The sequence below is a fragment of the Cyprinodon tularosa genome, unplaced genomic scaffold (genome assembly GCF_016077235.1).
Source record: "Cyprinodon tularosa strain WSP-4 unplaced genomic scaffold, ASM1607723v1 ctg38, whole genome shotgun sequence".
In the NCBI taxonomy this organism is placed as follows: Eukaryota; Metazoa; Chordata; class Actinopteri; order Cyprinodontiformes; family Cyprinodontidae; genus Cyprinodon; species Cyprinodon tularosa.
The window spans coordinates 1084133-1109996 of NW_024039096.1; the positions used below are offsets into that span (position 1 = coordinate 1084133).

General features: G+C 37.9%; 2 protein-coding genes across 4 annotated transcripts in view; both read right to left on the reverse strand.

The window, feature by feature from the left end:
• Nucleotides 1–600: 600 nt before the first annotated feature.
• tmem106a (transmembrane protein 106A) lies at nucleotides 601–17059 on the reverse strand. Its single transcript, XM_038296902.1, has 8 exons — nucleotides 16846–17059; nucleotides 11999–12173; nucleotides 11736–11799; nucleotides 11506–11659; nucleotides 6435–6575; nucleotides 4226–4269; nucleotides 4053–4106; nucleotides 601–1039 (listed from the first exon to the last, which is right to left on the reverse strand). Exons 2-8 carry the CDS (start codon nucleotides 12162–12164, stop codon nucleotides 901–903), a joined length of 762 nt encoding a protein of 253 aa, XP_038152830.1. The 5' UTR covers nucleotides 12165–12173; nucleotides 16846–17059; the 3' UTR covers nucleotides 601–900.
• Nucleotides 17060–21510: 4451 nt separating this feature from the next.
• nbr1a (NBR1 autophagy cargo receptor a) overlaps nucleotides 21511–25864 on the reverse strand; it is a 31299-nt gene continuing 26945 nt past the window's right edge. For 2 of the 3 annotated variants that reach the window (XM_038296960.1, XM_038296958.1), the window contains one exon: nucleotides 21511–22904. In XM_038296960.1, coding sequence (XP_038152888.1) covers nucleotides 22837–22904 — 68 coding nt within the window. In that variant the 3' untranslated portion in view covers nucleotides 21511–22836. The remainder of the gene's footprint in view (nucleotides 22905–25864) is intronic. The other variant, XM_038296959.1, reaches the window with a different exon arrangement.

Here is a 25864-nt window from a genome sequence, read left to right on the forward strand (position 1 = left end):
CTTGTTTAAAGGGATTTTTCCTCTCCAGTGTTGCCATAAGCATGCGTGGTGTGAGGGATTGCTTCCGAGTCAATGAGTCGAATTAATCAGCTGGTTTTCTTCAGATAGAAAACTTTGAACCAATCTGACTGTACTATCTGGTCGAATTGTAAAGCACCTTTAGATGACGTGTGTTGTGAAATGGTACTATGTATATAGACTGAATTGAATTGAATTAAAATATTATCCTAAGCTTTGAAAAGCTCAAACATCTCTCTTTAATGCATCACTTGAAAAACAGAAAAGGGGGGTGACTTATCATCCTCCAAATCTGACCCATCTCAAAGAGCGGCATGTAGAAAACCTAGATTAAAAAAGCTAAGCAATGTAGCTGAGACAGCAACCATCTGTAAGTACTTCCAAATTCTGGCAAAGTAGGGAGCTGAGCTGACCATAGAAGTGTAAATCTTGGGTTAGGTCTATATTTGAAAATCTTTCTGAAATTTCCCCATTCCCCCTGTGGAACAAGGTGGTGGCAGGGTCATTCTGTGGGGACAATGAATCTCTAGGACAGATAGATATACCGACAGATAGATAGGATGCTGATAAGATAAACCAACAGAGTCTTTGACAAATGTCACAGTTTAATAAAGTGCAAATGAAATTATCACTAACAGAGATCAACTCTGTAATAAAAAACATAGGGTTTAATAACACTGAAAACATGGACAGCTTTAAAAAGCACAAGAGTTAAAGTCATTTGTAATAAAATATTAAGTTACTTATATTGAAAACATTAATGTGCTTCATTTATAAGATGGTAGTGATTGATCAAAAGCCTTTGGAATATCAAAATACTGGCATAATACAATCTCATTATCAAAGAACTCGATCACACCTTAAAATAATAAAAACAGTGTCTCATTGCTGATGTCTATAATGACGGTTCATCATCTCCACAGGATGGGGCATGGTTGAGTTATTCCCACAGTCGATGTACTCGAAAACATCCTGTGAAAGCTGCTCGCTGTGAGACATGTAAGTGATATTCATGGTCATCCTGGGTGGAAAACAGAAGACAAAAAAATAAACATCAACAACTGCATCTTTATTTTAAACAAGACTTTTAATTAAATTAAACTGAGGCAACAGTAAGCATATATAATAAAAAAATGTATGGCACTTGTTTTCTCTGCTTTTTGTTTCTTTGTTGAGGTCTAGATGCAAAAGATCTATATTTGGCCATTCAGCAAAGAAGCTGCTACATGGCTGTACATCTTATTTTGGCATTTGACCAATTAGATGAGGCCTTTAATGATATATTACCTACTGTAAATTAAGTTGGAAAAAAAAGGAAACAAGAAAAAAAAAAGTTAATTTAAAAGTTAATAATAAACCTAGTGAACAATTATACTATAACTAAAAAATATACGTATCAGCATTAATGCCTCTAGGGTTATGTTGTACCAAAAATGTTTTTCTTTCAATCTCAGAGTGTTTTTGATGAATTTCTTATAGAAGCACTTTGTTATTTTTCTTAATATATTCGGGCAAGTCGGCATTTCTTGTTATTACACTGACATTAATTTTTGCCATCAAAATATTCGTATTTTTTAATGTTACAAAGGTGATAAGAACTTGTCCTGGATTCCAATAACATTGTTGGCTTGAAATCACCGAGTGCCCTATAAAGGGTTAATAAAGAAACAAACAAGCTTAGCTCCATGTAAAAAAAAATAAATAAATCATCCCATCCTGAAAACAGACTTGAGTGAAGTTTATGTGTTTGAGTCATTGAGTGGTACTTAGATAATTTTCCTGATGGAAACCCAAAATGAAAATTACCTGTTGGTTGCACATTCTCCTTCAGGACTTCCGGCTTTAATCAATTAATTACAGCAAGCAGGTTGGGTCAAAAAGGAGGAAAGCAGCCAAAGGCCATTACATTTAATTGGACAATTAGGTATGTTGTTAAAGGACCCATAACTGTCCTTTTAATGAAAGGCTGTTACTGTTATATCAGAGGTAACTGAGTGCTCAACTTCCAAAACGTGTCACCATTTTTGTGTTGGGTTTATTTTCCCTAAAATCCATGGGTTTTCTGGCACATCTATGGAGGGAATTCTCAAATAAAGATTTTTTTTTTTTTTTTTTTTTTTTTTTTTTAACCTTGAAACAACCCCCTTGGAGATGTTTTTTTTTTTTTTTTGCCCCCGTTTATCATTGATGCTGGCCTTAACTAATACCAGAGAGGTCTCCAGTATTGGTGGGCTGTTAGAGGACTCCTAGACAAAACGTAACTGTTTCTCCTTTTTTCTTACAACCAATACATTATTTATTACTTTTTTGAGACTTTGTCTGCTTTACATTCAGATGGGTCCCATAGAGGTTATTTTTTTAAATAAAATAAAAAAAAAATCAATAGAAAGTAGCTTATCTGAGTTCATTACTGACTCGTAACGAATGAATTCTTTGTCACATAGAACCAGGTAGTGTCAGGAATCCAGTTTGTGTGGTCTGTTTTTGTGTTTCCTTTCCTCCTCCACCAGGTGGTGCCCCATCCTCATTGGGCCTCCCTGCACACCTGCAGCCCGTTGCCTCATTACCTGAGGACTCTTAAGCTGCTGACTGCCTCTACCTCAACGCCAGAGTGCTTGCCAGTTTGGGATACTCTAGCAATGCTTAGTTTAGCAGAGTCCTTGCTGTTTTTGTCTTTGCCTCTCGGCAGGAAGCCATCCTGCAAACTGGATGTTTTGGACCTTCTCCCCCCTGGAAGGATTCTCTGAGCACCAAACTGAGCTGAAGATTCAAGTTTGTGGTTTGGATCCACTTTTCCCCCCCAACAATTGTTTTGGGCTTCTCTCTGAGCAGGGGATTAATCTCCACAATAACCCGTTCAAGTACCGCAGGAAAAGTGGCAGTCGGCTTCTCCGTTCACCAGGGAACAACCGCAATCTGGGTAAACCCTGTCCGCCCTCCAAAGGACAAGTAATTCACTGGACAAATAACTGAAAAAAACTTGAGGGGGAGAGATTTTCATATTTTGAATGGATTTGATGATATCAATACATGATGATGATCAACGGATTTGGATAAAAAATATCAGGTTGAGCTCTCACGGTTTGGCACCTACATGTAATAAGCGAGTGCTTTCAAGTCCATCTATGACACTATATTGAATAAATATCAGACCAAATCCAAAATGACTCAAATATTTTTTTTAATTCTCAAAGTAAATAAAGTTAGATAAAGCACAAACCTGGGGTTTTAGTGTAAAGTCCCACACTTTAAAATGCTTTCCTTTTGTAAATGATATTCTGAGGACCACTGACCCCTATCCAACTCCTGTTTTAACCTGTTTTAATGCCGTCTAATGCAGTTATATCCCAGGTGTCTGCTGAGTGTCATGTTTGAACAGTTAAAATACCCCAGCAACTATCTGGTATCTCTATTGCCAACACTTGTGGACCATAAAGCTGTGTCAGATATGCAACCTACAGCTGTCTTATCACACCAGATAATCGGCAAACCCTTCTGTGGTTTTTATGTGAAGAGTTATATCTATATTGCACCATTCCTTCTGTTACCAAACCTTATTTTTTTAACATAAACATGGAGCTTCTTCACCATCTTGAAGCACTACAGTCAAAACTGGAGCTAAATATAAATTTTTCTTCATCCTTGATGGCTCGTTTAACTTTGATGCACACATTTCCTTCTGACACTGAAAGGTGTAGTGACATGTGGAAGCTACCAAAAAGAAAAGCAGAAGTTATTTCTTTTTCTAAAGCAAAACAAAAGAGAACAAGGAAAAAAAAATTGCCAATGAAAGTTCTGCGGCCTAGATCTTTTCCTCATTCGCCAAATTCTAAAAACAAAAACCAAACCGAGTTTCACTGCCCTTCCGTGCTTTCTGAAGGGAACATTTAAGATTCGAAGATAGCGCCCTTGTCTACATCAGCCCTTTTTTTGCGGCTGTGGCTTGTCACACAGCTGCAGAGAAGTGTTGCCTCTTTGAGATAAGCTGACGTCTGCCTCTGCTGTTGGTTTTGTCATTGAGATGAAAAACTTACTGCAGTCTCAGGAACAATGTGTGGATCTTGATAGTACTTGACTTGCAGTAATTGCTGAAAGAGATAAACATGAAGTACTGAAAACACACATTTAGACAATGGCAACAAGATGTAGATTCAGAGTTTTCATGAAATGTTCCCGTAGTTTGGTGGTAATCAAGTTTTGTTCTTACTTTAAGCCTTTGTCTATGAGTGGCAGGTCGATTTGAACAGTGTACTGCAAGAACCAAAAGGCAAGACAGTTATAATAGGGCAAGTACAGAATAAAAGTAAAAAAAAATAAAAGTGTTATTGCTACTATATATTTATAACAATGCCTATAGTGGATTTTACTGCAATTTTATCCAGCAGCATACATTCGTATTTAACCCCCAAGTGTGCTATTTAATCTCTCTAAATTATCCATTACTCTCCAAATATGCATTAGTGTAAAATATCCATAAATGTATATTGGTTATTTATTCTCCAGGTGCACAGTTTTATATTGTTAAACAGTTTACAGTACAGTACTGTTTATATTTTAACTTTTCACTTATTATTTTATTATTATACATTTTTCAAAGGTCAACATTTGTGTGACCATTTTTTCTATGAACTTTTTGCTGCTGTAAACAGCAGAATTTCCCCATTGTGGGACAATAAAGGGATTTTCTGTTTTATTCTATTCTATTCTACATTCTACATCCAGCTGTTCTGTTAGAGCTTCATAAAGCCTGCGAAACACAGCAGAGTTCTGGGATACAGAGATATATTTAAGTTAAGGTTGGGTTCTAAAAGAATTCTTCAAGCTTTGGACATTTTACAGAGCAGAAAAATTCACTATCATCTAAAAATGGAGAGTTTGATATGGCTGCAGACCTACCGAGGCATGATGACCAACTAAACTTGAATGGATAGGACACCAGTTCAAAAAAGGATGTGCTCCTTACTCCATGTTCAAGTTATAAGCTGCGCAGCAGCTTTGTATATTTAGTAATAAAGATGACTTACTCCATTCAAGATACAAAACATTAAAATGACCCACATTTTGACACCAAGTTTTTATTTGGCCAGTTTAAATAAAGTAAACCATTTTAAAACCAAGGTTTATGACAATAGTGTCAGGACTCCTGTCTGTCTGTTTGTGTTTTCTGTGTTTGTCTCCCTTCCTCCACCAGGAGGCGCCTGGTTCTGGTCCACCTCCTCACACACCTGCTGACGGTTACTTCGTTAACGGAGTGTTCTTAAGCTGCTGATTGCCACTACCTCAACGCCAGAGTGTTTGCCAATTTTAGGTACTCTAGCCAAGCTGAGTTTTGCTGAGTCAAACTGAGTTCTAGTCAACCTGAGTTTTAACTTTGTTTTTTGTCTTTGCCTCTCGGCAGGAAATCCTGCAAAATTGGATTTTTCGGACCTTCTCTCCCTGGAAGGACCAACTGAGCTACAAACTGAGCTGGGGTTCAAACAGGAGGTTTGGATCCACTTTTCCCAAGAGATCGTTTGAGCTTCGCACTGAGCAAGGGATTCATCTCCACTACGACCCGTTCAAGTACCGCAGGAAATCTGAGTGACAGTCAGTTTCTCCGTTCACCTATAACAACCGCATTCTGGGTAAACCCTGTTCCGCCCTCCATCGAATCAGACAAACACTGAAACTACAGCATACAGACAGAAGTCAAGGATTCTACAACTTCTCTGGAAAAGTGAGTCAGCAACCAAATCCTCTTCTCCAAGTTCACGAATCAAATTTCCCACTGAGCCTGAACTAACCGCTGTTTCTTCCCCTCACTTTTCAGTTCCGGTTGAGCAGTATTCAGAGCAACACTTCTCTCTGAATTATCTCTTTAATAAAACCTGTTAAACCTTCTCCCTGGTCTCCCTGTTTGGTCTTCTGCATTTGGGTCTGAACCTTAGTAAAATCATGACAAATATAGGGTCTCTATATATCATCATCTTTGTCTTATTTTATTTTAAATTCCAAAAGGTGAAAACCAATCCATGCTTCAAATTTCTCAATTTAAAAGAATCCTCTCAGAAATCTGACCTATTTATGTTAAAACTGCATGTTGATGTTGGCTTTAATTCAAAAAGTGTAAAAAAGTTGCCTGGTTTGTATTTTTTTTTGCCGTGTGGGATCATTATCCAACCTTACTGATCAAATAAGGAAAGAGGTACAGACAGAAATCTCAGTATCTATATTATACACAGGTGGTGAAGATCCGGTTTAAAAAAGAAAGTTTTCCTTCCACATTTATATTTATTTATTTTCTGTTTCCTTTCACATAAAATCCACATAAGATGTTTGTAATTTGAACCTCAACGTGCATCAAAAAGCAAAGAGATTAAATACTTTTTGCAAGGAAACGTATGTCATTAGTAAGTTTTGGTCATGCTGACACTCACCGATTTTGTCGTCCGAGACGGTATGGCAGACATGTTGGATATTTTAGTATGACCCACCACTGTTTCACCAACCAGGCCCTGCATGGTGAACTCAGCAATTTGAACCGGAACAAAGTTCTCGTTTGTGATGTTGATAAGATTCTAGGAGAGAAAAAAAAAAAACATACAAAGTTTCACTGGGCAAACCAATACATACATTTTTACCACTAAAAGGTGTCAGTGACTTTGTCAGTTGTATAACACCTGCTGCTAGTCATGTGAAAGCCTTTAACGCATCTCTCACAAACTTTATAACTATGACTGCACGAGAAGTCTGTGTGATGCAAGTTTAAATATTAAATGTAAAACATAGTGACAGTGCAAAAAAAAAAAAAGGCTTTCACAATGTCTTGTTCATATTTTGCAAACCTGAGTGTTGCACGTTATGATTTAGGGGGGAATTTCGAACACTGGCAACAGCGGTTAGGGGGAACGCTTTCATTTCCTCTTTTGAGTAAATTTCTACCAGAAAAAAATCCTTAATCCTTTCCCAGACAGATCAACAGCCGCTTTAGTTGCTAAATGCTCTCAGACATCCAGGATATGAAAAATCTAAAAACATTTAAGAATATAGCAAGTGGAAAGATCTTGCAATTAACTACAAAAAATAAAGTCAACCAATAGAGCCAGCCCCTCCTAAAAGACTCAGCTGTGCATTTAAGCCTAAAAGAAAACGGAAGCTCTTTAAAGCAGCCAACCTTTTTTGACTTTTGTACCCCTTTGGGCATTTTGTCTTACCATAAGTACCCCAATCAGTCAAAAGTATATATGACTGTCCAAAAGTGGAATACACTATTAAAATAAAGACTATTTTGAGAGTGATCTATGTGAGAAACAGAATGGAAAGATACAGAAGATATTTGGTGTTTGGAGTTTCTTTTTATCAGAATCAGAAATACTTTAATACTCTCCGAGGGAAATTACTTTTGTTACACGCTCCAGTTACAGTTTTATATAATACATATACACACATCCAACTATACAATATAATAAAGCTCTTCTGTATATATATCTGTACGTATATCATACAAAAACTAAATCCAAATAAAGTCAAAATCCAAGTAAAGTGATACGTGGCGTGCAAAAATAGTGCACAAATGTCAATTACGATGACCACAGGTAGGAATGATTTCCTGTGTCGCTCTGTGGTGCATCTGGGTAGGAGGAGTCTTCTGCTGAAGGAGCTCGTCTGCTGGACCAGTGTGTCGTGGAGAGGATGTGAGTCATTGTCTAAGATGGACTGAAACCTGGACATATACTATATCAAGCCAGGGAATTCTCCTATGGGGATTAATAAAGTAACTATCTATCTATGTATCTGTATGTCTATCTATCTCTTTTAATTTGAGCATTTAATTTTTATAAATGTATGCTTTCCATCTCTAATAATAAAAAAAAACAACATGAATATGTTGGAAATTAGTAAGGAATCGAAATTAATACAAAATAAAATATTATAAACCTGTATTTATAAGACTGGAGCTCCTCCGAGTAACTCCTTTATAATCATATTTAAACTTGATGAATTCGGAACAAAATATAGAACAAAAATTATAGTCAGACTGACTTGTTTTCATCAAAACACCTGAGCTGCTTTGATGAGCTCCAATATCTCAGTGATCTCAGGCTGTTCTCTACATCCAGTCTGTTCCTCTGCTTGGTTTTAATGTGGATCACAGCTGAAGGGGAACTCAAACACATAAAAGCTTGTTTACTTTTTCAACTGGGTCCTCACAAAGAAAAACGGATCCCAGTCGCAGACCACTACTGATACGGGTACCCCCAGTTGGGAAACACTGCTTTAAAGGACCACCAACTAACCATAGGATGTCTAATGAACATGCAGATCACGTCTATCTGGGGTCTCTATAAAAATAAGGTCAATGTGTATGTTAACTGGGAGTAGTGGCCTAGTGGTTAGGGCTCACACTTGGAATCCTCAGGTTCTGAGTTCAAGCCCCACTCCCACGGACTGCCACTCTGGGTCCTTGAGGGGGGGAAGAAGTTAATGAGGTCAAAGTTTGAATGTGGGACTAGCCATTTTTTTGGACATCATAAATATGTTAAATGCATTTGAAGATAGTTTCTTTTGTTTTTTTTACATACCCATAGACGTGACTATATGTTGTCCTTTTTAGGTTTTCTTCGCACGTCTAATGGTGCACAATAAAAGGCCAGATGACGTCTTTTTTCCAACGTCTACCATGTGTCTCATTTAGACTTCTACAGAAACGCTATGCGAATCTTGTCACTGCCCACTGTGCATGTCTAATTTCCAGCCCCACAAGACAACTAAATTTAGTGCAAATGTAGTGCATGTGAAATGATTTAGCTTTGTTGTCCTAAATTAACTTAAGTAAATTAACTTCTGGTTCTGCAAGGATGACTAACTGTGGCCTTAGTGCATTTCGTTGCAAATGTCAGCAGTTTTAAATAAATCCAGTATTACTAGCTATTTGATTGTTGTTGTGTTTCTTCTAATGTTCCTGTAAAACAACCAGCACCAACACATTTTTATGCTTTTCCAAGATTTGGTCTTTGCGTACCACTAGTGTTTGTACAAATACTGATGACTTGAGCATCTAAAACTCCTAAAAGAAGGGTAGATGAAGGACCCACATTCACTGTGGACTGACAGGTCATTTTATTTGGTCACTTTAGCATTTCTGGTTGTCTGCATCTTGGACGATCGAATAAAATCAATTTGAAAAAAATGGAGAAGTGGCGAAACGTCTTCAAATCTTGGAAACCAAGTCCCGTGGATATTTTTTGAATTGGCCTACATGCAAATGCATAAGTGTTAGGATTATTCTTATTATTGATGTGTGTGTCATAGTTTTGGATCTGTTTAAGTTTTATCTTTGAGTTTTCATTGGTTTTATTTCCATTTTGTGTTATTCTAGATATTTTGGATTGTATTTGAGTTCTTAGGTATTTCTTTTTTGCCCTCTGTCACCTTTTCGCTAGCTCCCTTCTAGGCTCCTCTGTCCACACCTGCTCCCAATCTGCTGATTTGCCTGCTCTTTGTTTCTGTCTCCCATATATGTGCCTCCTGCTCAATCACTGTTTGCTGGTTTGTCATCATTTCTTCTTCCTTAAAGTGAGATTTCTGTATTTTTGTGGATTCTGAGGATTTATGTTTTTGGATTTTGGCTTCTGTTACCTTTTTGTTATTAAGGCCCCGTCCACACGAAGTCAAACCCTGGCCTAAACGCACAAATTTTTCACCAAACCAGCCTCTAATCCATACGAAGCCGGCGTTTCGGGGGTCTGCAAACAGTCTTTTTTTTTTATCAGGCCTTCAGAGTGGGAAGATTTTGAAACGCCGTTTTAGCGTTTCCATCTTCAAGCTCTAACCGCATTTTTTTTCTTACACGCATGCGTCATAGCGTCGCCTCTAAACACGCATGCGTGACACAGTATCACAACAACAATGGCGCCGTACTGTGTTGAATGGTTGCTGCTCATGCTACTCACCCTGCTGTCGGGCTTACAACAGACGTCCAGTGGATATTTTTTGAATTTTTACGGAATTGAAAAAAAATAGTGCTTGAGTCCTCCCATATTTCAGGGGTTACCACAACAAGTCATTATGACTTACTTACAGACTTGGAAACGTGTTTTATTCTGGTTGTCCTTCCTGGCTACGCTGTGGGGAGGATTAGACCTTTTCAGTAACATAATCCGTAACGAGAAATTCATTCCTAAACATGATTAACAGCTAATGAACAACCAAATGAAGTTTCAGATAAAATATTGATATTATAAGAGGGGTAGACAGCAGCTAGGATTTTAAAATAAATAAATGTAATGTGTCAGTGAACCAGCTAAAGGGACAACTCGAGTTGAGGGGGGATAGCACCGCATTTCTTAAAAAAAATCTTAAAAATCTTCCTCCTTCTTAAATGACCATCACCCCATAACATCCCTTGTAACATTTTATTACTGAATGTGTAAACTTTCGACTATATATTAACAGTAATGGCAACAATATTGCCTTTCAACATTTGGCGGGCTGTGGGCTGATGAGTAGCCTGGGCAAAATAAATGAAATAAAAGAAGTGTCCTACCATGACTATGAAGCTGATCCCAGTGGGAAATTTGTCCTCTGCATTTGTCTCTAACTATGTAGGGGCAGTAATAGCCATGCCAGCCCGGGGACTGACTGCTCTACTGTAAGGTACCTTGGTCAGGGTCAATGACCGGCGTACCTGACATGTAACAACCATACCATGCATATCGCTTTAGGTTAATAGACTATATTGATAGCAATAGCTTTGCTATCATTAGTATCAGTATTAATCAGGACGTTTATTCCAAACTGAGCTGCTTTCGTGCTGCTTCAGGGAACACAGACATTCATACCGCCTCATCAAGCCTCATCCTGCCTTCAGTCAAATATTTGTTGCATTGTTTTTTGTTTTTTTTTAAACTGGTTTGTGAACTTTTCTTCATTATCTGGAACTGGAAGGTGCTAACAGGCTTAGCTCAATACTTCCTTGTTTACCCCCTCCACACATGTGCAATATTACATTTGTTTTTTATTGGAAATACACAAAAAGGGCTTTTTTTGTTGTTGTTTTTTTTAATCAACAAACCGAACAAAAACCGGGAAAAAAAAGAACAAATAATACACCAACAGGCCCGGGCAATCTTTCAGAAAGAAGTTTACTTGTAACCAGAGTGAGCTTCTGGTGTAAAAATGAAACAAATTTCATAAAATTTGGCTTTTAATAACCATAATATCACTGGGAACTGACCGCAGCCTCAATGAGAATCTGTGGTTCAGAAAGATCTGTTAGTCTCATCGCTTCCATGCTACAAAGCACAAATTGCTAATTCAAGCATTTAGTGCATGCACTGCACAATGCATGGAGATACTCAAAAAATTTGCAAAAATTAACCTTCAAAACACATCTCTCTGTGCAAAAGGAATTGACATAATGTCCAGTCTGCATCACCTAAATAGCTTTTGTAAAACATTGTGAGGTGTCTTTTAGAGTCGCCGCACACATTGTGTTGCTTTACTTACGTTGACCTCCAAATCCACAGAATCTGGGTAGAAATAGACCAAGACTGACAACACAGACACCGGCTTGAGCGTGACGCTCCGAGGGAAGAAGAAGAAAAGGATCAGGCAGCAAAGAAAAAGGCAAATACCCATGGAGATGCACACGTACAGCTTTCTGAAACATAAATACAGCGTGGTTAAAATCTAATTAACAGAAACCTAAAGCTGAATCTTTTTGATTTTCTCCTTACGTGCGTCTGGGTTTTAACCGCACATCGCTGCATGGTATCACAGCAAGGAGCTGATCTTGCTGGCCTGCCGTTACAAAAAAAAGTTATTTTTTTTTTTTGTTTTCCTGGATAAAAAGAAGAAATGAAAGACTCCAAACGAGCACATTTGTTTCCTTTCTTCTTGAAAGTCAAATTAAAGCAATTTATCATTTAGTTTCAATCCAAAGTGAAAAAAATGAATAAAAATCAGGACAAAAGCTGTTTTCCAGGGGAATAAAACCAACCTCTGGGAATTCGTCCAGTGCCTTGACACGTTGGGCAGGTGTCACTCGAGGAGCTTCCATTAGTGCTGCCGTAATGAGGAGTGTTTTTGAGCGTTTTCTCCCTCTCCATCGCTTTAGCTACCTTAGGATCCAGACCGTTCCTGCTGACAGGATCAGGCGGCGCCATGACCCTTCCCTAAAAGACAAAGTCCAGTTTAAGCATAAAAATAAGAAACCTGACACCGACAAAAACAGCTGCCTCAGGTCCAACTTTAGTCACATAATAAACAATATTTCCCCCACAAAACATTTATAACAACCATAAAAATTCCTGAAGACATGTAAGATATCATGACATGGAGAAGACAAAGAAGACTCCCATTAGTCTTTTTATCATTTGGTAACAAATTAAATTAGAAAAAAGGCTTAGCACAAATTTTATTTTATCAAAGCATTTTAAATTCAAACGTTGGCCTTTTCTAAAACAATTTTAAATAGAAACAGGATCAAAGATGATTAGAAAAATTCAGAAACAAAGAAAAACAAACATGAAATAAGAAATGATAGAAAAAGGCCTTTTTAAAAAGCATTCAGACTATACGGACTCATTTTGATTTATTTCCTATTTTTAAACTGAATGCATTTTATTTTCTCCTATTTATCTGAAATCGTTTTCAGACCATTTACTTTATGTCTGACCATCCCCTACCAAAAGTTGTCCTTGTGGCCTACATGCAAATGCATAAGTGTTAGGATTATTCTTATTATTGATGTGTGTGTCATAGTTTTGGTTCTGTTTAAGTTTTATCTTTGAGTTTTCATTGGTTTTATTTCCATTTTGTGTTATTCTAGATATTTTGGATTGTATTGGAGTTCTTAGGTATTTCTTTTTTGCCCTCTGTCACCTTTTCGCTAGCTCCCTTCTAGGCTCCTCTGTCCACACCTGCTCCCAATCTGCTGATTTGCCTGCTCTTTGTTTTTGTCTCCCATATATGTACCTCCTGCTCAGTCACTGTTTGCTGGTTTGTCATCATTTCTTCTTCCTTAAAGTGAGATTTCTGTATTTTTGTGGATTCTGAGGATTTATGTTTTTGGATTTTGGCTTCTGTTACCTTTTTGTTATTAAGGCCCCGTCCACACGAAGTCAAACCCTGGCCTAAACGCACACATTTTTCACCAAACCAGCCTCTCATCCATACGAAAGCGGCGTTTCGGGGTCTGTAAACAATCTTTTTTTTATTAAGCCTTCAGAGTGGAAAGATTTTGAAACACCGTTTTCGCGTTTCCATCTTTAAGCTCTAACCGCATTTTTTTTTCTTACACGCATGCGTCATAGCGTCGCCTCTAAACACGCATGCGCGACACTGTATCACAACAACAATGGCGCCGTACTGTGTTGAATGGTTGCTGCTCATGCTACTCACCCTGCTGTCGGGCTTACAACAGAATCTTCTTCTGGAATAGCTCCAGGAAGAACAGAGCAATATCGACAACATAGTTCAGCACCTGAATTTGACTGAACCACGAAAATGGACCCGCAGGGCAACCATGTATAAATATTAGTGCGCATGCCCAACATTTCATCGCCTCTTTTTGCTTTGGCACCACAGCGCCACTTACAGGCCTGGCATACATTTTGCAGCGTTTTCATGCATTCGTGTGGACGATCACATTTATTTTGCGTCTCCGTCTTTACGACAAACGTTCTGGAAAATATTAGCGTTTCGTGTTCGTTTTGACTTCGTGTGGACGGGGCCTAAGTCTGCAAAAAAAAAAAAACCTTCAGCTTAAGTCTCAGGATTTGGGTCCTCCTCTTCAAACATCCACCTAACCTGACGGTGTGAGTCTGTTAATCCTTAATATTACCTGCCTATTGAGTGTCTAAACTAGTGTTTTCCAAAGTACTTTATCTAATTAGGACCGTTCCTCTGTCAGGATAAAAAGTCATCTTCATGATGCATTTGGCAAAGATTTGGGAATGGAATGAGAGCGGTGTCCTCGTTCTAAGAACATCGTGTAATACTTTGATAAGGCTGTCACAGACCAGACCTTATTTCAATTAAGAAACTGTGTAGGCTTTTTAAAGCCCATCCATTCACTTTATTTATTTATTTATTTTTTGGCGGTGCTGTTTGGGGCATGTGGAATATTCAAAACATTTAAATTTTTTGCGGTTAATCATACACATCGATATACTAACATCAAAGATGATAAATGCAGAATTCATGCTCTAATCAGAAATATATTTTGTGTTATATGGGGTAAAGAGAAAATGTGTCTTTGCAAGTCATCCATCTTCAGTGAAATCATAGACAAATGACAATTTTGATAAAAAGTTTTCAAATAATCAATTTATGTAGATATTAGTGCTTTTAAATATCAATTTTATGCAGAATGTTTATTGATACAAGTAGGTAAGTAATGACTATGGAAAAGATTTACGCCCCAGAACTTAAAACTGAAAGAATTTTATCCACTATACGTTTCATTTAGAAAGCACGGATGTTTAAATATCTATTTGTTAGCAAAGGCTGTAGGAAAGTATAGCTTGTCTTCATTTAGAAAATATGGATTTTTTTTGCTCGTTAATTTTACTGTTGGAACAGTGTAGACTGACCCTCAGGTTCTGGGACTATTTTCGATTTTTAAGAAATTTTATTTAAAAAAAAAGTTGGGACTTTTCTTCAATATCTATGTCAAATTGTTTTACTACATTAGCCTGATGAGGCACACTCATTTTTATTCCATTTCAACCCTTTGTATACCGTATTTTCACGACCATAAGGCGCACCGGACTAAAAGGCGCAGTCTCAGTTATGTGTGCCATTTCTGTATTTAACACACACATAAGGCGCACCGGACTATAGGGCGCGTTTTTTATATACAGGTACATGTCCTCTCAGGTGGATTTTCCCACTTAAAAACATATTAAAACTACTTTATACCCACTGATCACAGCAAATAAAGCTGCAAGGTGTATTTATTACAAAGTATTATTCAAACCTGGGAACCGGCCGTGAGAGACACATCGCTGATGACACAGGGCTGTGATTACTCCTCTGATACAGTTTATTGACGCATAAATTAACTTAAAACATAGGCAGGATAATAATCTGGATGAACTGACTGCAATGATTAAATTTTCAGGTGGACTTTCTCACTTAAAAAGATTTAGATTATTTAGATGAAAAAAACACCTGCGGAGGTGAGCCCGGATGCGCCGCGGCCCAGAGGCTGCTGTTGAATTAAGTTTTCAGGTAGAAAAATAGAGCGGGAGCAAAACTGAGTATGATTGTGCTTTATTCAAGTATTTATTACAGAGTATTAATCAAACCCCTCAAAGTCCTCATCCTCTGTTTCTGAATTAAACAGCTGCGCTAAATCCGACAGGCCAGTTTCCCCTTCTTCTTCGCTGTCAGAGTCACTTTCCGTGCCGGGCGGCTCCTTGGAAATGATGCCGGCTTTTGCGAAAGCTCGAACAACAGTCCCAGCAGAAACGTTAGTCCAAGCATCTACAATCCATCCGCAAACGGTGGCGTAACTTGCCCGGCGCTGCCTTCCACTTTTAGTGAAACTGTGCTCTCCGTCTGTCATCCATCGCTCCCACGCCGCTCGCAGCCTTACTTTGATCGGCCGGTTCACACCGATGTCGAGCGGTTGAAGTTCCTTTGTCAGACCCCCCGGGATAACGGCAAGCACAGCGTTCATTTCTTTGACCTTTTTTTTCACAACGGCTGTGAGATGGGCACGCATGGAGTCACAAATTAACAGAGATGGTGATGCGTGGAAAAAAACCACCTGGTCTCCTTACATACACCTCCCTCAGCCAAGCTTTCATCATCTCCTCGTCCATTCAGCCTTTTTCATTCGCCTTAATAACAACTCCAGCTGGAAAAGTCTCTTTTGGCAAAGTCTTTCTTTTAAAAATCACCATAGGCGGCAGTTTCTGTCCATTTGCGTGGCAGCCAAGCACAACAGTAAACGACGCCTTTTCATACCCCGTTGTGTGTATCGCTACAGTGCTGGTCCCCTTCTTCTCCACGGTGTGATTCACCGGGATGTCGAAAGTGAGCGGCACCTCGTCCATGTTGGTGATGTGGCTTGGCTGGATGACTTTGTCAGCGATGTATTTGCTGCAGAAAGAGTGGAAGCTCGCCAGCTTTTCATCATAATCCACCGGATGTCGCTGAGCAACTGTAGTCCTGGTCCGGATGGAAAAATTGTTCTGTTCTTTTATACACAAGCCACGCCCACACTTCCCCCTTTAAGGTTCTCACATACTCATGGTGGTCTCAACAACGTCCGCAGATAGGGCGCACCGCACCATAGGGCGCACCCCACATTTTGAGGGGAAAAAAAAGACGTTTAGGTGCGCCTTATAGTCGTGAAAATACGGTACTTTTTTTGCCCATTAAAAAAAGGGCCCCAGAACTGGAAGCAACCCAGATCTGGTCACCCTAGGGCCGCCCATGATATCTGACACATAAGGAAAGCATTAACTGCACGTGACTGCAATACATCGTCTAAATGATCTAAATTAATTATTAATCTACATTTGACTGACTTTTAGAAAATAATCAGTCAGAAATCATTGTTGCAGCGAAACATTTTCCCTTAGACGATGTAAGAACAACATATGTCGGTTTAATGTTTAAATAAGATTTTACAAACATATGTTTGAACTTTAGGAGGCTAATGTTTGTGTACCTGGTGATAATAAAAGTACGTTTTTTTAATAACTTAAACATTATCGCCCGCTCATAAAGTTAATAAACTAGGTGTTTATTATTGTTGAACTTGAACTAAAGCAACCTTTCTTCAGTAAGATCCCAGCAGACAGTCTGATCAACACGGAGCCGCTTTCTTACCTTCACTGCTGCGCTGTTGCTTTTAATTTCAGTTGGTTTCCGGAGAGAAAAAAGACAAAAACCGAAGTGTTGATTTTGCTTTAAAATATCGCATTGAAAAGATTCGTCGTCCTTTTTTGCTGCGTCAAAGTGTGAGGAATGGTTTAAGAGGGACGACTTCCTCGTTTCTATCGGTGATGGTTCAGTTCCTGTTTATCAGCAGCAAGACGGGCTGTGAGAGGTGCTGCTGAGCATGACGGATGAATATGGAGCAATGTTTGACGAAGGAAGGAAGGAAGAAAGGAATCAAGGAAGGAATCAATCAAGGAAGGAAGGAATCAATCAAGGAAAGAATCAATCAAGGAAGGAATCAATCAAGGAATGAATCAAGAAGAAGGAAGGACGGAATCAAGGAAGGAAGCAAGAAAAGGGAGGAAGGAATACATGAAGGAAGGAATCAAGGGAGGAAGGAATGAATGAAGGAAAGAATCAAGGAAGGACGGAATCAATCAAGGAAGGAATCAAGGAAGGAAGGAATTAATCAAGGAAGGAATCAAGGAAGGAAGGAATCAATCAAGGAAGTAATCAAGGAAAGAATCAATCATGGAAGGAATCAATCAAGGAAAGAATCAAGGAATTAATCAAGAAGAAGGAAGGAAGGAATCAAGGAAAGAAGCAAGGAAAGGGAGGAAGGAATACATGAAGGAAGGAATCAATGGAGGAAGGAATGAATTAAGGAAAGAATCAAGGAAGGAAGGAATAAATCAAGGTAGGAAGGACGGAATCAAGGAAGGAAGGACGGAATCAATCAAGAAAGGAAGGAAGGAATCGATCAAGGAATGAAGGATGGAATCAAGGAAGGAATCATTTAAGGAATCAAGGAATTAATGATTGATATAAAACATCAGTTAAAAATCATTTTTGTTAGTAGGGGTGTAAATCACACCCATCATGGCGATTCGATTCAGTATCAATTTCCTGACCCAACGATTCAATTATTTAGATAATCAAGAATACACCACAATACAATTCGATTTGATTAATTGGTTAATGTATTTTTTTATTTTTTTTACCTTACAGGCCAGACAATGTTTCCAATTTGAATTAAATCAATTAAAGCTGTAATATCGTTATGCATTAATTTGAGAAACAACAGCAAATGCCAGAAGTAGCAAAGCTGTATTCCACCTATAGGCCTATGAAAACCTCATTCACTGAAAATTAATAATGCCTCTGTTCTCAAGATTCTGAAAGGCCTTGCAGCAAAAATACTGCAAGCGGAGAGAGGGTAGTGGCTGAAGGAAGCGAGGTAGGAGGGCAAAATAGGTTTAGCGCCACTGCAGCACGGGAGTCCGAATTGCAACCAGGAGCAAATGGATAAACATAGACCGGGGGGGGGGGGAAACAAACATGAATCGATACTCTTGCAGAGGTGTTGATGCATCAGATCGTTGGCTGTTGGATCGATGTGTCTATACAAAACGATTATAATTTATACCCCTTATTGTTAGGATAATAAACACTGATGCGTGTCTGAACTGATGTTTTCCACAATAGTTTATCTAATTAAAACAGTTCCTCTATCCCGATATTCAGTTATAATCTTCATTCTGTACGTGGCAAATATTTGGGAATGGAAAGAGTACTAAAGACGTATAAAATGCCTTTTTAACTGTTAATCGGGCCACTTCCTAAGAGATGAGAACGGAAGTGAGGAGCTGCCTTCTTTAAATTCTAAGCAACTTCTCTGATCTGAATAAGATTACAATTTCTATCAGAATCATGCCTCGTGGTTATTTAATACATATAAGTTATAAAGTGTTATTAAAAGAGTTTGTCCCGAGTGATCTCTTTTCAGGGAAAAGAACCTTAGAGATGGAGCTTAAAGGTGCATCTATGAAGGTAAAAACAAATGTCGGCTAAAAATAATTAAATGAGGAAATTGTTAAATTGTAGTTGTCCATCTGACACAGTTTGTAAAACCCCAAAGCTAAATAAAATCCTCCATGTTCTGTGGAAAGAAGGAAAGGAACTTTACTATTCTAAGTCTTCACTGCTCTCTGTTGGCGGGTCGCTGTATCACCTGACTTACAAAAGGAATAAGTCAGACAAATAGGAGTAATTTTGCAGTTATAAGACAATTCGATATGATGCACTTGAAATAAGATAAAGTACTTTTTTTTTATTTTAATGTAAAAATCATTCTTTTGGCAAATTCTCTTACCTGCCTACTTAAGGCTAATATATAAAATACAGTTATTTTTTGCTGTGTGTTTCTCTCATTGCAGAGGCAATAACCTGTCTAGGGCCGCCCATGAATCGGGGTGATACGATACCAATATTACACCTCAGAGAATTGACACCGATATGGATCCTTTACGATATCAGCATGAATCATACATCATTTTATTACTTATTTTATAGTGTTTAAAGGTAGAAAAAGCTTGATCAAGTGATATTTCTAAAGCAGAGAAAAATATCTAACATCATCTATGAGAATAACTGACCTATTTCTATTCACCAAAGAGTGACTTAAATTGTAAACAAGAAGGCCGATATATTACGATTATTTTTTGGCTGATATTGGACCGATTTCTCATATTATTATCGAATTGGGACATCCCTAACTTAAACTGAGCTTTAAAATAGTTTTGGTGATATTGCAGCAAAATAACTCAAGCAAAAGGCAAATATACTGTTTTACAATCTAAATTAAGTTTATAAAGTGAGTCTATAAACTATTAGCCTTGTGAGACCATCCTGATATCATGAGCTTTCAAGGTTTCACTCGCAGATAAGTCTGGCTACTTTCCGTTAAAGAAAATTTGGAGCCGTTCACCAAACGAACGTCCAATCAGCGTTGGCTTTGAGGCGGGTTGAGGTGTGATTCAACGAGAAGCGCGACAGTTCAGTCTAAAGAACATGGCGGCTTCAGCCGATGAAACTAGCATTAGCGTGGCTATCGAGCAAGTTTTATCGGAATTACAGAGTATTTCTTCACTGAAAGAAGTTCAAAACACTGCTCTGGAGGCTTTTCTCAGAGGAAAATATGTTTTAGCTCTTCTCCTGACTGGTTTCGGCAAGAGTTTGATCTATCAATTGGCTCCTCTTCGTCGTCGCTCTGTTAGTACGTCATATGCTTCGTTGATCTGATTGGTTTATTTGGCCCGTCTATCACCAACTTAGGCCAATCAGCTAACCAGTATTTTAGCCCCTTCCCAAAATTACTTCAACGGAAGGTTTCCAGATGGATATGCGGAGCAAATCCAGCAAATCCATCTGGTGGAGTCAGGTTAATAAACTATTTAAATGCGCAAACATAACCTAGAGCTACACTAAGATCAGCTGTATTAAACTGAACAATGACAGGAGAAACTGCAGTGAAATAAACTACAGTATGCTAACATACATTAAAAAGAATATGAGATAAAGTGGAAATTTGTTAAGACGAGCTAAATTTTGGCATCTGCACACCACAGGGTTTGTGTTGTGCAGGGGTTTTATTTAATTTTATCTTGGTTCATGTTTTATTTTGCCGCACCTTGGTGTATTAAATGTAAAGTGCATAGAAAATAATGTACCATCACTATACTAAGCCGAATTAAACAGAAATAAAATAATTTTAAGCTAAGTGGCAGAAAATTTTTGAACAAAAATACACATTTACAATGTGCTTTAAAGAACCCTTTGGAGGATTTCTATTAGTTTTTTACTTCCACGCTTTATGCTTAGCCGAACAACCTAAAATCAGTTTACTGTTCACGATAAAAAAAAAAAAAATTATATTAATTTGGGATATTAACTCATAATTGTTAGCTGTAAATCTTTAATAAATGGTTTCATTATTCATATCATCATGGGCGGTTCTAGACAGGGACCAACGGGGGCCAGTGCCCCTGTAGATCATGTTCTGGCCCCTGTACTGAAGAAATAAAAAAATTCTAATGATAATATGCACTGGAACAGACATGGTTACTCATAGGTCCTTTGGATCTATTTAATTATTTTTCTTTACAAATTCTGTTTTACTAATTATTCAAAAACAATGAGGTGATAGCTTCAGTGGTATCGAGATAGGATCCCAGTTTTCATCTGCTAAATGTTTTTTTTTTCACAACAAATAATTTTTAAAAAAAGCTCTAATTTTTACAGATGAATTTAACAGTTTTTCTTGAGTTCTAATTCAGATTTTATAGAAAACGGTAATTTTAACTTAAATTAGATCAAAAATATGCAAAATTCCTAAATTATCAATGTATATTGACCTCAAAAGAAATAGAATTTTTATTGAACCCAATTGAAAAGAAATTTTCACTTCATGCAGCTCTCATATATTTGAACCTCTTGCCCTGTTTTTTATTTCATGCTTTTCTGTGCCCCCATGAAAACACGCTGGCCCCCTCCTTGCCCCCTGGTGCATTTGGTCTAGATCCACCAAACATAATTAAGGGAAAAGGTTTCAGCTAATTTCCACCAAAATATGCCCACTTTGCTGCAGCCTCATCATACCACTAAATAGAGACCACAAATATTGTTGCACCAGATTTCCCTGCTTAAAAAAAACGCGGTTAAAATGCTTCCCAGGCTTTAACGCCGGATGTAAAAACCTTAAAGGATTTATTCCTTTGTATCAGCAACTTCTTGATCTCCATTCTTAGGCTCTAAATCAGAGACCAAAAGGCAACAAACAGATGAGCAAAGATTTTATTGGCAGATTCAGAGAAGAGTATTTAAAGTGTACACTCTGTTGCAGAAGAATCATTTTACAAGCAATGAAGGTATATTTAGAATTACTCTCTAGAGCATTTTTACTTGGAACAATTGTAAACATAAGAAAACAATGGTTTCTAAAAACCTCACACACACACAGAAGGTGCACATTAACTTAAATCCAGACACACAACACAGTGTCAATATACATGACGAGCATGTTTCAGTAAACTAATCATCATCGCTAACAGGAGGCAATGCAATCAAATCAGATATACTTGGGTCCATGTTTAGCTTGTGGAATGTGTGTTAAAAGACATCTCAGCTTTAATTAGCGCTAAATGAGGATTGCTGGGTTTCACTTTAAGTTTATGATCGGAAACACGTGGAAGTGATAAAAGAAGTAACAAATCTGTGTTTGTTTCACTCTGACTGTGCTAAGACCACAAGAACATTACTCACCTCTAAAGCCTCTATTTATCATGCAGTTGTCAAAAAAAGCATCCAAATCTGAACAGTGATCCGCTCTGAGAGTTTGGTTTACATTCCACATGTCAACGTCTAAAATAACAGTACTCTGATACAGAAGTAGATTGCATTGTTAGGCAAATTTCACTACAATAATTAAAGAAAATAAAACTTAAATATTTTCATTACTGCACTCTTAACCCATGCAGCTTCTCAGTAGTTTCCTTTTTGTCGCTCTATATATTAGCCAAACCTTTAGGGAGCAGGATTAATTTACAGCGCCGAGGAAGCAGCTACAACAGCCATACAAAACACAGGGATGAGGATCGTCGATATTTCGGTTTGCGCTCATTTTTGACCAATACATACAGCTTAATGGTCCGGGTAAACAAAGCTACCGGCGAGAATCATTTACAAGAAGGTGCACAGTACATGGGGAATTTTAAGAAAAGCAGTTAAAGCCCAACGAAAAACAGAAACTGTTATATGATATAAATGATGCCAGGAAACTTATGCTTCTTCTCAAATTTTGTTCCATATATTTGAAGATAAAAGCGTAGTGTAATGTTGGAAGACAAAAAAAGCAATAAACACAATTCAGCACAGAAGAGTGCAAAACATTTAAAAGTCAAACTCTAAAGTTACGTTTTTTTTTTTTAAATGAAGGTAGAAATAATTATTTCCTATGAGTCTAGGCGACATGGCGGCTCCGCTCATTGCGGAGGGTCAGCAGCTTCGTTCTGACTTTCCTCGGCCATCTGGACCAGTTCGTTGACGGTGTGCAGCAGGTTGTAGCCGTGCTTCCTCAGCAGCTGCTGGTTGAGCCGCTGGTCCTTAAAGCCCATCTCCAGCAGCACGGCCATCATGGAAGGGTCCTGCCTGGTGGCGGGGTCGATCCCTCGCTGCAAAAAGACAGGAAGAAAAAAGGAGGAGAGGGTAGTGGTAAAAAGGGGGGAGGAAAATGAAGGTGAAGCATCTTAAAAAAGACAAAAGTTTATGTAATTTGCAGACACAATTTAATTACTAAAACTCTGCACTAATATCCCCCCAAAAAAACAAAAAAATCTATTATTTTCATTCAAGATCCTTAGTCTTCAGTCTCAGATGTAGTGCTCCCCCTTAAAACTCTGCTTTCACACAAATTACACCCTCCATTACCAACAACAGCCCTTTCTAAAATCTCTGTTTCTACCCTCAAATTTTACGTTTTAGCATCTATGCTCCATTTGTCAGCAACCTCCCCTCCTTCCTGCGAGTCTAACTTGTATTATGGCTTTAAGGGATGACATGTAAAACAACAGTACAAATGATTTTCGCTGCGTTCTGTTAACCTGAGATGTAAATAGTATATATGCAGGTTTTTAGATGGCTGTATTTAGTAGATATTTTTCTTACAAATGTATTAGGTGTAACTGAACTGTTAATCGCACCCTAAAAAGGCCAATGATGTCAAAGTTTAACTTTTTTCTGCTCGTTGGAAAAGAGCAAAATACAATCTGCAACCAGAAAGGGGGCAGTTTTAACTCTCAGTATTGTTCATTTGAGGTTGAGAGCAGAGTTTTCATGGCGTCCAGAACAACACCTGAGACTGAAATCTAGCTCTTAAACTGTAAACATATTATTTCAGAAGAAAAATAACAGAAACTGGCACAAAAACTTGACTAATTTGTGTTCAGTTCCATCGATCGACTAATTTTTGTTGCTCCTCTTTAACAAATATTAAAAAATTACGTCTGCTGCTGGCTCAGTAACTGTTTACATGACACATGCACACACACATGCTTATAATCTGGATTTAAATAATATTTAAGGAAGTATAGTGTTTAAGCTGTAAGGATTAAGGGAGAAAGTAAGAAATATTTCCTTGAAGTAACAGCAACGACTGGAACTAAATTCTTGAAAGGCATGGGTCAGTTAAGGATAGGTTTTCAAATAGGGGTGTAAATAATAATCGTTTTGTATCAATGCATCGATCTAACAGCCGACGATCCGATGCATCGATACGTCCGCAAGAATATTGATCCATGTTTTTTTTTTTTTCCTCCGGTCTATTTTTATCCATTTGCTCCCGGGTGTAATTCTCACTCCTGTGCTGCGGTGGTTCTAAACCTATTTTGCCCTCCTACCTTGCTTCCTGGTTATACTCTTACAGCAGTGTGTTGCAGTAAGCTTGACACAGACATTTTTGATTTATGCTCAATATTGAAGCGTGGTCTGTGCTACACGCTGTGGGTCTAGATATGGCCGAGGCGGCGAGGAAGTGGGGGAGAGTTTAGTCCGACAACGGAGGGACATGAGGGCCAAAAAGAGCGGAGATCCAGGTGGAAAAATGGTCCCAGCATTCTCGCGCACCTCGCTCTTCTAGCTGGTCCGACTTCATAAATTGTTTTCTGCAATTTCGGTCATAAAAACAAAACAAGCCGGTCTCCTGTCTGCGGCACTGTCTGCGGTCAGCTACAATTTGGGAGAGGAGCAGCGGAGCGTCTGTGGAGGGGGCGGGGACGTCTGGAGCCGAGGTATTTCATTGCACTCGTTGCACTGATTTTATGCAGTATTTTTTGATGAAAGGCCTTGCAGAATCTATAACGCAGGGGTATTATTATTTTTTTTAGTGAATGAGATTTTAATAGGAATAGGTGGAGTACAACCTTTCTACTTCTGTTATTTGCTATTGTTTCTTTAAAAAAAAAGCATAATATTACAGCTTTCATTGATATATTTCATATTTGAAACAATGTTTAGCCTGTAAGGTGTAAAAAAAATAAAAATAAATAATCGAATCGTGTTGTATTCTTGAGTCTCGAAAATAATCGAATCGTTGGGTCAAGAAATCGATACTGAATCGAATCGCCATGATGGATGTGATTTACGCCCCTATATTCAAAGATAAAAAAATAAACAAAAAAAGATTGTTCAAACTTGCTACATGTTCCGTTATTAAATGAAGAGAGCTAGAAAAACATCAGTTGTCAGCTTTATTTATAAGTAAACTTAACTTTAAAAACCTTTAGGACAAAATAGTCTATGTACACAGATTCCCCCTTAAAAGTAAGGGACTGGTGACTGCTGTGTCTGTGAGTCGGCACCAGCAGGATGATGTCTGTAGAGACCCGATGGTCATATTTCCTTAAATTTGACAGTAATGTCCTCCTTTTTATCTGACCTCACAAACTCTGAGCATGAATGCTAACTATTTCAAACAGATATTTTGCAGAAGCAGCAGCTAAAGTAGTTTAAGTTTTCTGCAATCAGCGAGTGAGAATAATAACATGAAAGCTAAATCTATATGCAGTTTGTCTTCAGACTCTACTTAAAGGTTATTATCACTGATATAACAGAAGATTCATTAAATTAAACAAGAGAAGATTTAATGACCTGGGATCTTTAACAGAATTAGAACGTTATCAAAGAGGAATTTCTGGTAACAAAATCTCTATTTTCTACATAAATTAAACTTTGTATTTGAGTAGTAATAACATTAAATGGAAACTGATGACAATCAATAAGCTAAATCATGCATTATGGTGTATAAATAGATAAAGACAATTGTTTTGAGAAGGTTTAGAGGTAAATAAGCTTATACTAGGACTGTGAATTTAATTCAGAATGTTTAGGTAGTAAACCATGAACATGGATGCAACAAGTTTGATCATTTTTCCCAAGAAAAAAAAATCCTGTTTATTTGCAGTAGTGGTGTGAGAACTTAAGGAGAGACATTTATCCCTCATAGGCAGCTGATTGCAAGCTGTACCTGCTTAATATTAGCGAGTTAGGACTAGCCTAAAAAGGCAAATACAATTCTGAGTAAAAACATGATTCTTTAAAAATGACGCTTCATAGATTTAGAAAAGTTTGCTTGAGT

Excerpts from the sequence above, each read along its gene's own strand:
- tmem106a (XM_038296902.1), bottom strand. The coding sequence starts at position 12,164 with ATGGCGCCGCCTGATCCTGTCAGCAGGAACGGTCTGGATCCTAAGGTA. Across the intron at positions 11,660-11,735 it reads CGGTTAAAACCCAGACGCAC|AAAGCTGTACGTGTGCATCT; the intron begins GTAAGGAGAAAA and ends TTTATGTTTCAG. Across the intron at positions 4,270-6,434 it reads CGTCTCGGACGACAAAATCG|TACACTGTTCAAATCGACCT; the intron begins GTGAGTGTCAGC and ends TGGTTCTTGCAG.